Here is a 13,629-nt window from a genome sequence, read left to right on the forward strand (position 1 = left end):
AGGGAATACTATTTCCCATTTGCTGCTAAAATCTAGTCCCTTTTCTGTCTTTCATAAGTGTGGCAATTTTCTGAAGTCCTGGCTGCTGATTGGGTAAGTGCATAATTGCTACTTGTGGGACATAAATCACTTTAATTGGGCCCCAATTCAAGGACCTATTAAAAATTTATTTTTCCTTACTTAGAATTTTTACACATAAGATTTTTATATTTTGTATTTCATCCAGAAGTTACTTTTTATCTATTTGGATTTTTTATGTTTTTTATTTCCTTTTAATAATTGATTCACATACCTCATAACTTAGCCATGTATTTCTGGGTGATCCGTGTGTTTGTCAAAACCCTTCTCAGGGAGGATTGTATAATTATCATAAAATTCTAGTTTTATAAAATTTTTTCTTGTTTGAGAGTAATTTTAGGATAAGAAACTTGTTACCTCCTCAGATAAAGAAAGTGAACTGCCTGCAAAAACTACACACCGAACCAAAAGGTCCAGAATGAATTTTAGGATGTAGTGAAATTGAACTGTGGGGGGCTGAACGCATTTATTTTAAATATAAACTCTTATGCCAAAGGGGACTGCCCCCAATTGGCTTTTTGTCAACATGCCTAGCAAACACTGGTTTTCCTCTCTCTCCTATTTCCCTCTTATCTCTAACTATTGTAGTTTCCTCTTAGAACATACTAAACTGTATGCACCTTTGCTTAGATCTTTAGAGGTATAAAATACTTATGTTTAAATGATCCACGGGGGAGACTAGTCTCCCAAAGGATCACAGGAAGATTATGTAATTAGAAACTGTTACCCTAAAAACTACAATTCCTCTCCTCATGTTACATGCTAATGTAGGGAGGATATAAATTTGGTGTGGCCCCATCTCTCACTCTTCTCTTCCAGATGTGGCTTTGGTGGAGCAGTTCTTTTAAACAGGCAAGAAGAGTTTGATCATGTGGTCTTATTTTTGTTAGATAATTACCTTTTTATTCCTTTACTTCTAGTGATTATTAATAAACTTCACAAAATATAACACTTGGAGTGTTGAATATTAATTTAAGTTCTACATCCCTTTTCCTAATTATTGTAAATATTCATAAAATCTTTTTTACTATACATTGTATATTTTTACTCCTTAGTATATCATTGGCAAAGAGGATGTAATTTAGCTTCGGATTTAAAATCTGTGGCTAAGTCCATGGAATATTTTGGTTTGTGAACCATAATATCCAAATAACAAAAAAAATCCAACCTACTATAAATCACGCTTAATTCAGAAAGCCAAATAAGGAACCAGAAAGTTGGTTACTGTGACTAATAATTCTTTTATTTTAAGTTTGTGTGCCTACCGACAAGTTCATTTATGCCAGGACTCACTTTCTGTAAAAGGGGTATGATAATACCAAGATAGATTACAGACAAGACCTTTGATTTCATTAATATAGGAAATTCCCAAGTGGGAAAATTCCTGTCAACGCATGTTGGCATCTTCTGATAGTCTTAGAAGGTGCCTAGAGTCGTCATGTGAAATTCAAATGGAAACTTAGTTTCTGCTAGCCACATACTGACTTAGAAAACCACAAATTAACATTATTTTACAGTATATTGTTATTTTGTTAAGCATTTCCCAATTACATTAAGTGGTTCTTGCACTTGGGAGTTTTGAAAAAGTCAGTTTGGCTCCTCTGGCTAGAGTACTGAGAGATTTAGAGATTTTGACCTAAGGGTCATCATATATCTAATATGTGTTAGAGGTGAGATTTGAAACTAGGTCTTAGTTTTCTAACCACGAACCTATGTTTAAGACAATACTAGTGTAACTTACAAAACATAAATGTTAATTCAAAATTATCATGTAGAATGTATAATTCTTAATGCAAACTTAAGTATCAACAATGACATTTTTTAAAAAAGGATATCTCAGTGACAGCAACAATAAAGGGGTTAATAAAAGAAATTATCAAATATGAAGGTAAATTATGTTATGGTCATAGGAGATATTTATCATTAGTTATTTGGATGAGGATAATTTCCATTCATGGAAGATTTTTCAACTTTATTAAAACTGTAATGAAAACATTGATAAAACTTATTTGAAAATTTATAAAAATTATTATATAAAATTATCACAAATCTTTTCAAATTTTATACAATGTTTTCTAGCATACCCATGTATTTGCAAAAGTCAAACTTCTGGCTTGAGTTTCTAATGTTCAATTTGCCAGATATAATATTTGAAGTTTCCAAAAATTATTTTGGATATTCAAGGTAATAGTTTTTCTACTTTGTTATTAAGGTACTGAAGTTAGTTGGTTTACCTATATTTTTAATACATGATTGAAATGGATCCAGATAAAAGTTCAAATCATTTTAATAGTTAAGATCTTCTTTATCTTAATACAGAGTAAATTAGAAATTTAGAAGTTAATTGGTCATGTAGGTTGTTTTCAACATCTTTTGTAGTCAAGACGTGGTCAAGATGTAGTTTGAATGGCATTAAACAGAAGCAGCAGCTTTCTCAATAAATTGTGCCAGTTTTACGTCTCTCTTGGTCAGTCCACCACAGTCGTGTGAAATGAGAGTTATCTGGACCTAAAGGAAAGAAAACAACTTACTAAAGAAAAAAAAACTCTTTACTGTCTTTGAATAGGGAAGATCATTGATCTAATATTAAATATTCACATCACAATTTAAAGAAGCTTAGTAAGAAATTGCTTTATGGGCAGCTAAGGTGGCACAGTGGATTTGGATTCAGATTTGGAGTCAGGAAGACTCAGCTTTCTGAGTTCAAATCTGGCCTCAGACATTTACTAGCTATGTAACCCTGGGCAAATCCCTTAACCCTATGTGCCTCAGTTTCAGTATCCATAAAATGATCTGGAGAAGGAAATTACAAAGCACTCCAGTATTTTTGCCAAGAAAATCCTAAGTTGGTTCACGAAGAATCAGACACAACTAAAAAAATGACAGAACAACAAATTTGTTTTATGTGAAAATACCTATAATTCCTAAATACAACAAAACCAAAGAAGGAAATTTCATTATAATGTGAATTCTACCATGTTAACAGTTGTCTTAGGATGAAAACCCCCTTTCAAATATAAAGTAATTTAGTTGCCATAGTCTCAACCTTTCCCCACGAGAAAAAAATAATTATTTAAATGAGGTTTCAGTTTAATTAGTTTAAATTCTAAGTTTAATTAGGCCACTAAGGGGAATTTAAAACATAGCATCTTAATTATTTTTATGTTGGAATCCCATTTTGGACAGTAAAGAGTAAACTAGTTGATAAACAAAATAGAATTTGTTCCATTAGCAGAGATATCTAGGAGAATAGTCTACCTCAGAATACAGCTATAATAAACTCTTGCTCTCTCCAACTCCCTCTGTGTTTGTATGTGTGTGCTCCAGCATAATATAGGTAGTACAGATCATAAGCAGATCATGCCCTGCCTACTTACATGTGACTCAGCACTTGGCTCCTTTGGGATAACAAATTTCCTGGCTACTTCTGGCTCTGCACTATACCCTGTGCTGACTCTTCAATATGATGCCTGAATAGTTCTCAGCCCAGCAGCCCAATGTGCAGACACACTGGGTGAGTGGTGGCCATGGTCCCAAAGAAGCTGCAGCAGGCCACAGCTAAGAAAGAGGCAGGAATTCTCACTCCTCCTCCCCAGACATGAACATACATATCCTCACCACCCAAGGGACACCTGAGTAAAGTAATGTCAGCATCCCCACCTAACTGCTCTTCAAATATGGACAACAGATCCTCATTCGAGTATGGGTCAGAGACTTACACAAAAGCCACCAGAGTGGATCGGTGAAAGTAAGATGGGGTCCCAAGGTCCAGAAAGGATGAATGGAGGCACAGAAAGCAGTGCATGAGCAAATGAAGACCAGAAAGATAGTGAAATCTATCCAAGCAAAGTAAAGCCAGAGAGAACTAGCAGAGATCCACAGAGGAGTTCTATCATCATGACATAGGTACAGGGGTGAAAGGCTAAGAGAATCCTCTAAGAGTGGTTACCTCTAGTTTCCTTTAGGATAGTGGGCACTCTCCTCTATGTGATGAGGTTTGAGGAACAGGGTACTATTAGCTGATTTTCAGTTACTCCTGCCATCTTTTATAAACTAAAGGAATAGAGGTCTTGGGGTCCAAATTATCTCAACTAATTCTCAAATATTAAATCTAAGAAGCCAGACTTGGTGGCATAGCAGAAGACCCTAACTGTTATAGCCTTCCCCTACTCCCCACCTCACCCTCCAATTAATCCTTCCATCCCAGGGTCAAAAAAGATGAACATCAATGTCTTCCCATCACTTGATCTCCAACTCTCTCATGCAAAGGTCCAATACCTGTGGTCCCTCCCTCAACCCCAACTGGTCTCTCCAAAGGAGGGGACTGTCCTCAATATACTCTGACCCAGGGAAAAGGAAGAAGAGAAGAAAGTGAATGAGGAAAGAAAAAGATTTATTATATGCCTAGGCATTTTGCTAAGTGCTTTATAAATATAATCTCATTTGTTCCTCACAACAACTCTGGGAAGTAGCTGCTATCATGATCCCCATTTTACATTTGAAGAAATTGAGGGTGCATGCAGCTAAGTGGCTCTGTGCTTTGAGAGACAGGCCTAGAAACAGAAGGTCATGTGTTCAAATCTTGTCTCAGTTCCTACCTGTGTGACCCTGGACAAGTCACTTAACTCCTATTACCTAGCCCTTACCACTTACCTTCTAACAAACCATGAGGCAGAGGGAGGGAGGAGAAGGAGGAGAAAGTGAGAAAATGAATACCTCAGTCATATCTGTTAGTAAGTGTGGGAGGACAGATATGAACTTGGGTCTTCCTCATTCCAAACCCAATGTTCTATCCAATGTGCCATCTAGAGAATTTACCTATATGCTAAATTTTCTCTCATTTTACAGAAATGATAGGGTAAACAAAATACCTTAAAAATCTTAAAAGATATAAGGCATTCCAATTGAAATCACTTTCAAGGACAGGAAATAGTTTTTATTTTAATTACTTTTAATCATAACCCTCCCACACCCCACACCCCCACAATGTCACTTGATAGAAGATATCTTCTGTGCAGTAATTCAAGCCAATTACATTATGAAATTTCTCTCTTACTCGGGTCTTTAGCCTTTCAAGAAATAAGAGATAAAGAAAGATGACTTGTAAATCAGACATTCCCATAGTGGGACCTAATTAGAATACACTTGATTTATATTAATTCCAGAGGAAAAACATAAAATAAAGGAAAATGGTATGAAATTGAAATAATACACATGAACTATACTTTACAAAGTACTTTATAAATATTATTTTACCCTCACAACAACTCTAGGAAGTAGGTACCATAATTTATCCCCATTTTACAGTTAAGGAAATTGAAACAAGTTAAGTGACTTATTCAAGGTTAAGTGTCTGTGACTATATTTGCACTCATTCAGGTCTTCATGACACAGTTATGTGTTATACTCTAGTTATGGAATCTTCTATCTGTTAAAAAAAAAAGTGTATATGCCTGCTGTCAAAGGACCTAATAGACTTTGGATTATTGGAAATAATTTCATGTTTATTCTGTGTTCATGCAAAGATGTATTATGTATGTGTATATACATAAACATCTACATATGCACATTTATAATATATATATACTTTGACTGCTATCACACATTTTAAAAAAGAAAAATAATAGAAAATGCTTTCTAAGGTACCAGATATACTGATCCATGTCAGGTAAAATAAATCAATGTAAGAGAAACAGATTGCTTAAAATATGTATTTATGATCACCAAAATATAAACCAATGAACTGACCTTGTTATATACATTAAACCATTCAGGGTGGTGATTCATCTTTTCTGCTTGTAGTGCAACTCGGGACATAAATCCAAAAGCCTAGAAAGAGACAAAAACAATTAACTATTCATATTTTCTACAGCACTGAATCAGATGTGTAAAAGAAATTTAACCAGATAAAATATAGTACTAAAAACCCTCACAAAACCTCAAAGGAAACAAACAAACAAAAAAAAAAAACCCAAGTTATCTTCTCAGGGCTATGGTGAGATGAGGCTCATAAGGATAAAGAGAGATTTTAACTGATGAAAGTCACAAGCCAAAAACCTTTTCTCACTCAATTTTCTGACCTGGACATTTTAATTGTCTATAGAATGACATACTCAAAAATAATGTAGCTGCAACTTTCCAAAAGCAAGCAGTGCTTGCTTTTGTGCCTTAAATCTGTAACCACTGCGGCTTTCATCACTTTCTGGTTAGGCACCTAAAAGAATTATTTTTCTGTATGTTACAGGTATTTTTCTTTCAGTTATCAATTACTAAACTAAAACCATTAAGCCTTTCCAATAAGTCTAAATGTAAAATGCCAGTTGTGAAAGAGAATACTTCCCCATCTAACTACCAACCTCTCTTAATAATGTTATTGTGATAGGAAGAAAGTTTCTTTTAATTATTTCAACAATGTGAACTGAAAAATGGCATATTCTCCATGTTCCTTTCACCCTCTAACCCTCCAGGAAAAAAAGTTATGCACCAGACATAAAGCAATTCAGCTAAATTTTTAGGACAAAGAAAAGAGTACTCCAATAGGGGAGAATTCTAATCTTTTAAGTGACTGCTCAATCAGCCCTTCCCTCACCAACCTCAAGGTTCCAAAACATTCTCCCAGAATGTTCTCAGATGGCAACAAGAAGCAAATACAAATACTACCCAATCCTGGAGGAGGAAGAAGATGAAAATATGTTCTCTTCTGCAGGGTGGCCTAGCCCTAGATTTGTGAATTTCAAAACTACTCAACCCTGTTCAAACCATTCTTTAGAGGATGGGATTTGGCTATTTCCTGATCAATAACAATAGAGATACTTGGAATGACAGAATCAGGTCTTGGAAACTACAATCTCGACCCTACTCAGGGTAACAGGATTTAGGAAGGGCTGCAGCAAAGCTCAAGATTTAATTATTTGAGAATGTGACCTTCAACAGACATGTGCAAAGGGGACAGACCTCTGGGAGGTCCTGGGTTAAGCTAGAGCCACCATTGGTACAGGTGAGACACAGGAAGTGAGGTAGAGGACAGCTGAGGAGTTCTGGGGACTTCCTGTGTGGAGGAAAGGAGGTTGTTGGAGCCCGGTGCTTGCAGTGGAGGCCCTCAGACTGTTTCTCCATTTTGGTCACATGAGTGATAGGGACTGATCTCTTTTCTTTGCCTCGGCTATCCAAGGCCTTGGGCCTTTGGCCCAGCCTAAGCAGAGTGGGTATTTAAGCCCTATTCCCACCCTGCAGATGTTTCAGCTATGTCATGAGAAGGGAAAGATGAGAGCCAAGAGATAAATTGGAGTAGAAAGTCATCATGTCTGGCTATTCTGGGCCTAAATGAAATGAAACTTAAAATCCAGCTAATGCTAGTCCTGTTTCCCCATGGGCCACTAAAGCTAGCAACTTAGACTAGAAAATATATCCTTCAACCTGTGAGTAGGCTAAGACAAAATCTGTGGCCTAATCTTGAGGCAATACCAATCAACAAAGGGGAAGGAGTTCAAAAATGGTGGGTGAATGCAAGAAAAGTGGTCTGAAACCCTAAATATTTGGGGAGGAAAAAATATTTTTTAAAAAAGTCCAGAGAATAAGGCAACTAAATCCAGGAGATGCAAAAACAAAAGAGTATAACCTCTTCAAAGAAATTTCTAGTACTCTCAACAAATATTTTAAGGCAAATAAAAATGATTCAGTGTCTGATGAAATAACCTTTTTGAACTCTTATAAGAATATAGCATAAGAACAAAAAATTTCAGAATGGTTCAAAATTAAAATTAAAACTAAATTAAATATAAGAAATTAATATAACACAACTTAGAACCCTAAATGCATTATTTTAAAACCCAAGACAATCAGTGGTTAAAAATTTCAATGACAAGCAACAAATTCTGCAAGCAGATAAGGGAAAGACTCAGATATAACAGAAAGGAAATTTGAATAACACAAGATTATTTGTCAACAAAGAGAAATTACAGAGAAATGAAAGAGTATATTCTGAAAAGCAAAGGAGCTTAAGTCACTTCCCAAAATGGAATACTTGGAAAATCTGAGCTTAAGCATCAACAATACAAGATAAACAACTGAACAAGGCAATTGCAGGGGAAAAGGGGGAGAGTATGAACAGAATATTCAACTTGCAAACACCCCAAACAACAGAAAAAATAAGGCAAATAAGTTAAAATATTAAGGAATAAAGAAGGAAATTATTTCATCATTAGATATTATATATTCTTAAGAGAAAGACTGATCTACAGAGTTTTTTTTAAGAGTTAATTAAGGCATAAAAAACATACAAGAAGATATAAGCAGAACTTTATTACCATCAAAAAACATTTCAGTTAATGAGCATTTATTCCTCTTCATTTCACCATCATTCTTCAGATTCCCCTCCTCACTCTCTGGACTTTGCCTGCTAAGACCAGAACCCTTCTCAAATTACAAGTTCATTCTCCCCCTGGATTTATCACATTGGAAGTATACTCTGCCCCAAAAGTCTCTTCCTCTGATTGGCTGGTTCCTTCCAGAACCTCCAATTTAAAGGAAATATAAAGGCCAGTCAAACTTTTATTCCTCTACAGGCTCCACTACTATTATCTCTATCTCTCTGCTTTATGGGGGCTGTCCAGCTTTTCAGCTTCCTTTTATGTGTTGCCTTTTCCCATTAGACTGCAAGCTCAATGAGGATAGCTGGATGGCTCAGTAGATTGAGAGTAAGGCTTCAAGACAGGAGGTCCTAGGTACAAATCTGGCCTCAGACACTTCCCAGCTGTGTGACCCTGGGCAAGTCACTTGATCCCCATTGCCTAGCCCTTACCACTCTTCTGCCTTGGAACCAATACACAGTATTGATTCCAAGATGGACGGTAACAAGTTAAAAAAAAAGAATGTAAGCTCATTGAATTCAGGAACTATTTTTTCTTCTGCTTATATTTGTAGTCTCAGCCCATAGCACAATGCCTGGCACATAAGTGCTTAATAAATGTTTGTTTACTTATTTTCTTTCTCTCACTTGGGTGGGGGGTGGGGTGGATCAGGGAGAATAGCCCTTGTAACAAATAAACAATCACATTGACCATGTATCTCATCTGTGATATTTAATCCATTATCTCTCTATCAGGAGATAGGTAACATCCTTCATATTCATTTCTATAATTTGTTTAATTATTTCAAAATGTATAGGTACACCCTTGGTTTCAATAATTATTTATCATCTTACTTTTTGTTAACTTTGGCAATCTGATATGTGGTAAATAGAACCACGAAGCTACATTAATTTGTATTTCTCTATTTTCTCTCCCAATTACCTGTTTCCCTTCTAATTTTAGCTATGTTGGTTTTGTTTGGGTAAAAAAGTCTATATTTTATGTAAATAAAATTGTCCACTTTCTCTTCTGTGCTCCTCTCTAATGATTGTTTGATCATAAACTCTTCCATTATCCACAGATCTGAAAAGCAGTTTCTTCCAATATTGGATGTTTAAAGTGTTACTATGGCTGTAAGCCTTGACAGATCATAATTTATTGGTGAAACAATTAATAGAAGTTATTGAAATAAAATAAGTAAAAGTGGGAGAGCAGAACTGAAGCACCATGGCCTAAACCTCACCACCCCTTTACAGAATGGAGAAGCAAAGGAAAGATGCATAAAGGGGGCAAAGTAAATGAAGGATGCACCTATTCCAACCAAATAGGACAATGATAAAGGGATAATGATTCCTATTTTCTCTAAAAGCAAACAGAAGAGGCATCAGATGGAAGGGATTGAGTATGTAAGACTAAAAGATTAGAGAATCACAAGCCAGTGGGGAAAGAGGAATTCCATGAGGGAAAATACCTGGAATGAGAGATGCAGCTTTCATATGAGTTTAACCTAGGGTAACTGGTACATAGAGCAACAACCTTTTCTGAGATAGTATTGTGCCTACAACCTGCCAGGCAAAAGGTAGTACCTTTTGTACAGCTAGTACCCCAAAAGGAGACAGGGGCCAAGGACCCAAGGATGACATGGCCTTTGAGGAGAATAATCAGGGAAAGATGAAGTTAGAATTGGGCCCCACAATTTGGGCTATAGGATAAATTCTACAACATGGTGCTGCTTCTATTCTGTATCAATTTTTTTTAAATCACCAGTTCTTAGCCGAATGCTTAACAAATGGTAAGCAGTTAATTAATGCTTTTTAATTTATTCATTTAGGATTCTAGAACTCTGTGATTTGGTTTAAAAAAGGCATAGTTCATGAAGAAAATTTTAGTATAGACAGAAAATTAAGGAAGAAAGCAACAAAAAAGAAAAACTTCTTAGAAAAAGGTGCAGGAAGAAAGAAAATTATCAAACTTAAGTTGGAGTGGGACAAGAAGTGAGGAAGCAAAGAAAAAGACAAAAGAAGGGAAGAAATAAACTAAAAACACAAAACTAGAAGGGAAAATAAGCAAATAAAAAAGGTTTCATACAAAAGATGATGTATAAGTTACATTTTTAAAAAGAGGGGAACTCTGAGGCAAGGAAAGAACATATTCCAAGCATGGGGACAACCACTGCAAAGTCGTAAATATGGAAGATGGATTGTCATGTGTGAAGAACATTGTGGCTAGATGCAAGAAGTGCAGTAGGGAGAGCAATCTATAGCCTGGAAAGATAATTTGGGGTCAAAGTATTTAAGGCTTTAAAAGCTAAACAGGGGAGTTTATGTTTTATCATAAAGGCATTAGAAAACCACTGGAGTTAGTTAAGTAAGGGAATCATGTGGTCAGATTTGTCAATAGTACATAGGATGGACAGGAGAAGAGAGAGAGTTGAACTGAATTAGTAATTGTATGCCTACTGCTACTCAGCAAATGCTCAGAGTTCGACCTCACCATCACGAACACTGTGTTCAGAATGGCGAACAAATATAAAACAACATGGATGCACCCACGATCAAAACAGTGGCATCTCATTGACTACATCATTGTACGCCGGCAAGACATCCAGGATGTACAGATCACCAGAGCCATGAGAGGAGCTGAATGCTGGACAGACCACCGATTGGTTAGAGCAACTCTTCAAATGCGCATTGAGCCTCGCCATCCAAAACGCGCCCAGACAGTTCACCCATTTTACAAGGTGAGTCGTCTTAGAGATCCAGCTTATTTGCAAACATTCCAGTACTGCCTAGACGACAAGCTGTCTGCCAAGGGACCACTCAATGGAAGCTCAACCGAGAAATGGAAACAGTTCAGAGATGCAGTGAAGGAAACATCAAAGGCAGTCCTAGGCCCCAAACAACGCAACCACCAGGACTGGTTCAAGGAGAACAACACTGCTATTGAAGACCTGTTGAGCAAAAAGAACAAAGCCTTTATGGAGTGGCAAAATAACCCAAACTCTGCTCCTAAAAAGGACAGGTTCAAGTCTCTCCAAGCCACGGCGCAGCGTGAGATCAGGAAGATGCAAGACCGATGGTGGGAAAAAAAGGCAGAAGAAATCCAGCATTTTGCTGATAAGAAAAACTACAAACAATTTTTCAGTGCCCTCAAGACTGTCTATGGGCCATTAAAACCCACCACCACTCCTTTGCTATCCTCTGATGGTGACACTCTCATAAAAGATAAAAAAGGCATCAGCAACAGGTGGAAAGAACACTTCAGTCAGCTTCTCAACTGACCCTCTTCAGTCGACCAAAGCGCCCTTGACCAGATCCCCCAAAACTGCACCATTGAACAACTTGATGTCCCTCCTTCAATAGAGGAAGTCCAAAAAGCCATTCAACAAATGAGTGCAGGCAAGGCACCCGGTAAAGACGGGATCCCAACCGAGGTATACAAGGCCTTAAATGGAAAGGCGCTCCAGGCATTCCACATAGTGGGAAGAGGAAGACATGCCCCCAGAACTCAGAGATGCCTCCATCGTAGCCCTATACAAGAACAAAGGCTCACGAGCAGCCTGTGACAATTACAGAGGCATCTCACTACTCTCCACTGCCAGAAAGATCCTCACCCGTGTTATACTCAACAGACTCCTGTCATTTGTTTTGGAGCAGAACCTGCCTGAATCACAATGTGGCTTCCAACCAGATCACAGCACCATCGACATGGTCTTCACGGTGAGGCAAATGCAGGAAAAATGCCTTGAGCAGAACCTAAGTCTCTACATTGTCTTCATAGACCTAACAAAGGCGTTCGACACAGTGAACAGGGACACATTGTGGGTGATCCTCAGCAAGCTCGGTTGCCCAGCAAAATTCATCAAACTGATCCAGCTCTTTCATGTTGACATGACAGGGGAAGTCCTATCTGGTGGAGAGACTTCCAATCACGTCAACATCTCCAATGGTGTGAAACAAGGCTGTGTCCTCGCTCTGGTACTATTCAACCTATTTTTCACCCAAGTATTACGACATGCTGTGATGGATCTAGACCTGGGTGTCTACATCAAATACCGACTGGATGGCTCACTATTCGACCTTCGCCGCCTGACTACAAAAACAAAGACAACAGAGAGACTCATCCTGGAAGTTCTCTTTGCAGATGACTGTGCTCTCATGGCCCACCAAGAAAATCATCTCCAAACCATAGTGGACAGGTTCTCCACCGCAACAAAACTGTTTGGCCTGACTATCAGCCTCAGCAAAACAGAGGTGCTGTTCCAACCTGCACCAGGGAGGCCAACGAACCAGCCGTGCATTACAATCGACGGCACGCAGCTTTCTAATGTCAACACTTTCAAGTACCTGGGCAGCACCATCACCAACGATGGGTCCTTAGACCACGAAATCAATGCCAGGATCCAAAAGGCCAGCCAGGCACTCGCGCGGCTGCGCTGCAAAGTCCTCCAACACAGAGGTGTAAGCACTGCGATGAAGCTCAAAGTGTATAATGCAGTGGTCCTCAGCTCGCTCCTGGTACGGTTGCGAGACATGGACACTGTATCGGAAGCACATGAAGCAACTGGAGCAATTCCACCAACGCTCTCTCTGGTCAATCATGAAGATCCGATGGCAGGACCGAATCACCAATCAGGAAGTCCTCTACAGAGCCAACTCCACCAGCATCGAAGTCATGGTCCTCAAAACCCAGCTACGATGGTCTGGACACGTCATCCACATGGACCCACAGCGAATACCATGACAGGGATTCTATGGTGAACTATCAGCTGTACTCAGGAAACAAGGCCAACCAAAGAAAAGATTCAAGGATCAGCTAAAGTCAAACTTGAAGTGGGCTGGCATTACACCAAAGCAACTAGAACTTGCTGCCTCTGACAGAAGCAGCTGGTGAACCCACATTCACCATGCCGCCACCACCTTTGAAGATGGAACGACGTCGATGTCTTGCCGCTGCGCATGAACGCCGATACCAGGCCACAACCGCACCTCCCATAACAACTGGCGTTCCATGCCCCATGTGCCACAAACTCTGCGCCTCAGCCTTTGGACTCCAAAGCCACATGAGGGTACACCGTAGATGAAACAGCACAAAGACAATTGTCATTCTCGGTCACCGAGAGACTACCACTATACTATGCCTGTAGAGAAGGTGACAAATGTTAGTGATGTTGAGAAAGTAGAAATAACAACTAATTGGAAAT

General features: G+C 38.3%; 1 protein-coding gene across 3 annotated transcripts in view; it reads right to left on the reverse strand.

Moving 5' to 3' along the window:
• Positions 1–1,299: 1,299 nt before the first annotated feature.
• Positions 1,300–13,629, reverse strand: part of PCBD2 (pterin-4 alpha-carbinolamine dehydratase 2) — a 55,068-nt gene continuing 42,738 nt past the window's right edge. For 2 of the 3 annotated variants that reach the window (XM_007473363.3, XM_007473366.3), the window contains exons 3-4: positions 5,827–5,907; positions 1,300–2,586 (exon numbers count right to left, since the gene is read on the reverse strand). In XM_007473363.3, coding sequence (XP_007473425.1) covers positions 2,491–2,586; positions 5,827–5,907 — 177 coding nt within the window. In that variant the 3' untranslated portion in view covers positions 1,300–2,490. Of the gene's footprint in view, positions 5,148–5,826; positions 5,908–13,629 lie in introns of all 3 variants that reach the window. The other variant, XM_007473365.3, reaches the window with a different exon arrangement.

This window comes from Monodelphis domestica, chromosome 1 (genome assembly GCF_027887165.1).
Source record: "Monodelphis domestica isolate mMonDom1 chromosome 1, mMonDom1.pri, whole genome shotgun sequence".
Taxonomy (NCBI): domain Eukaryota; kingdom Metazoa; phylum Chordata; class Mammalia; order Didelphimorphia; family Didelphidae; genus Monodelphis; species Monodelphis domestica.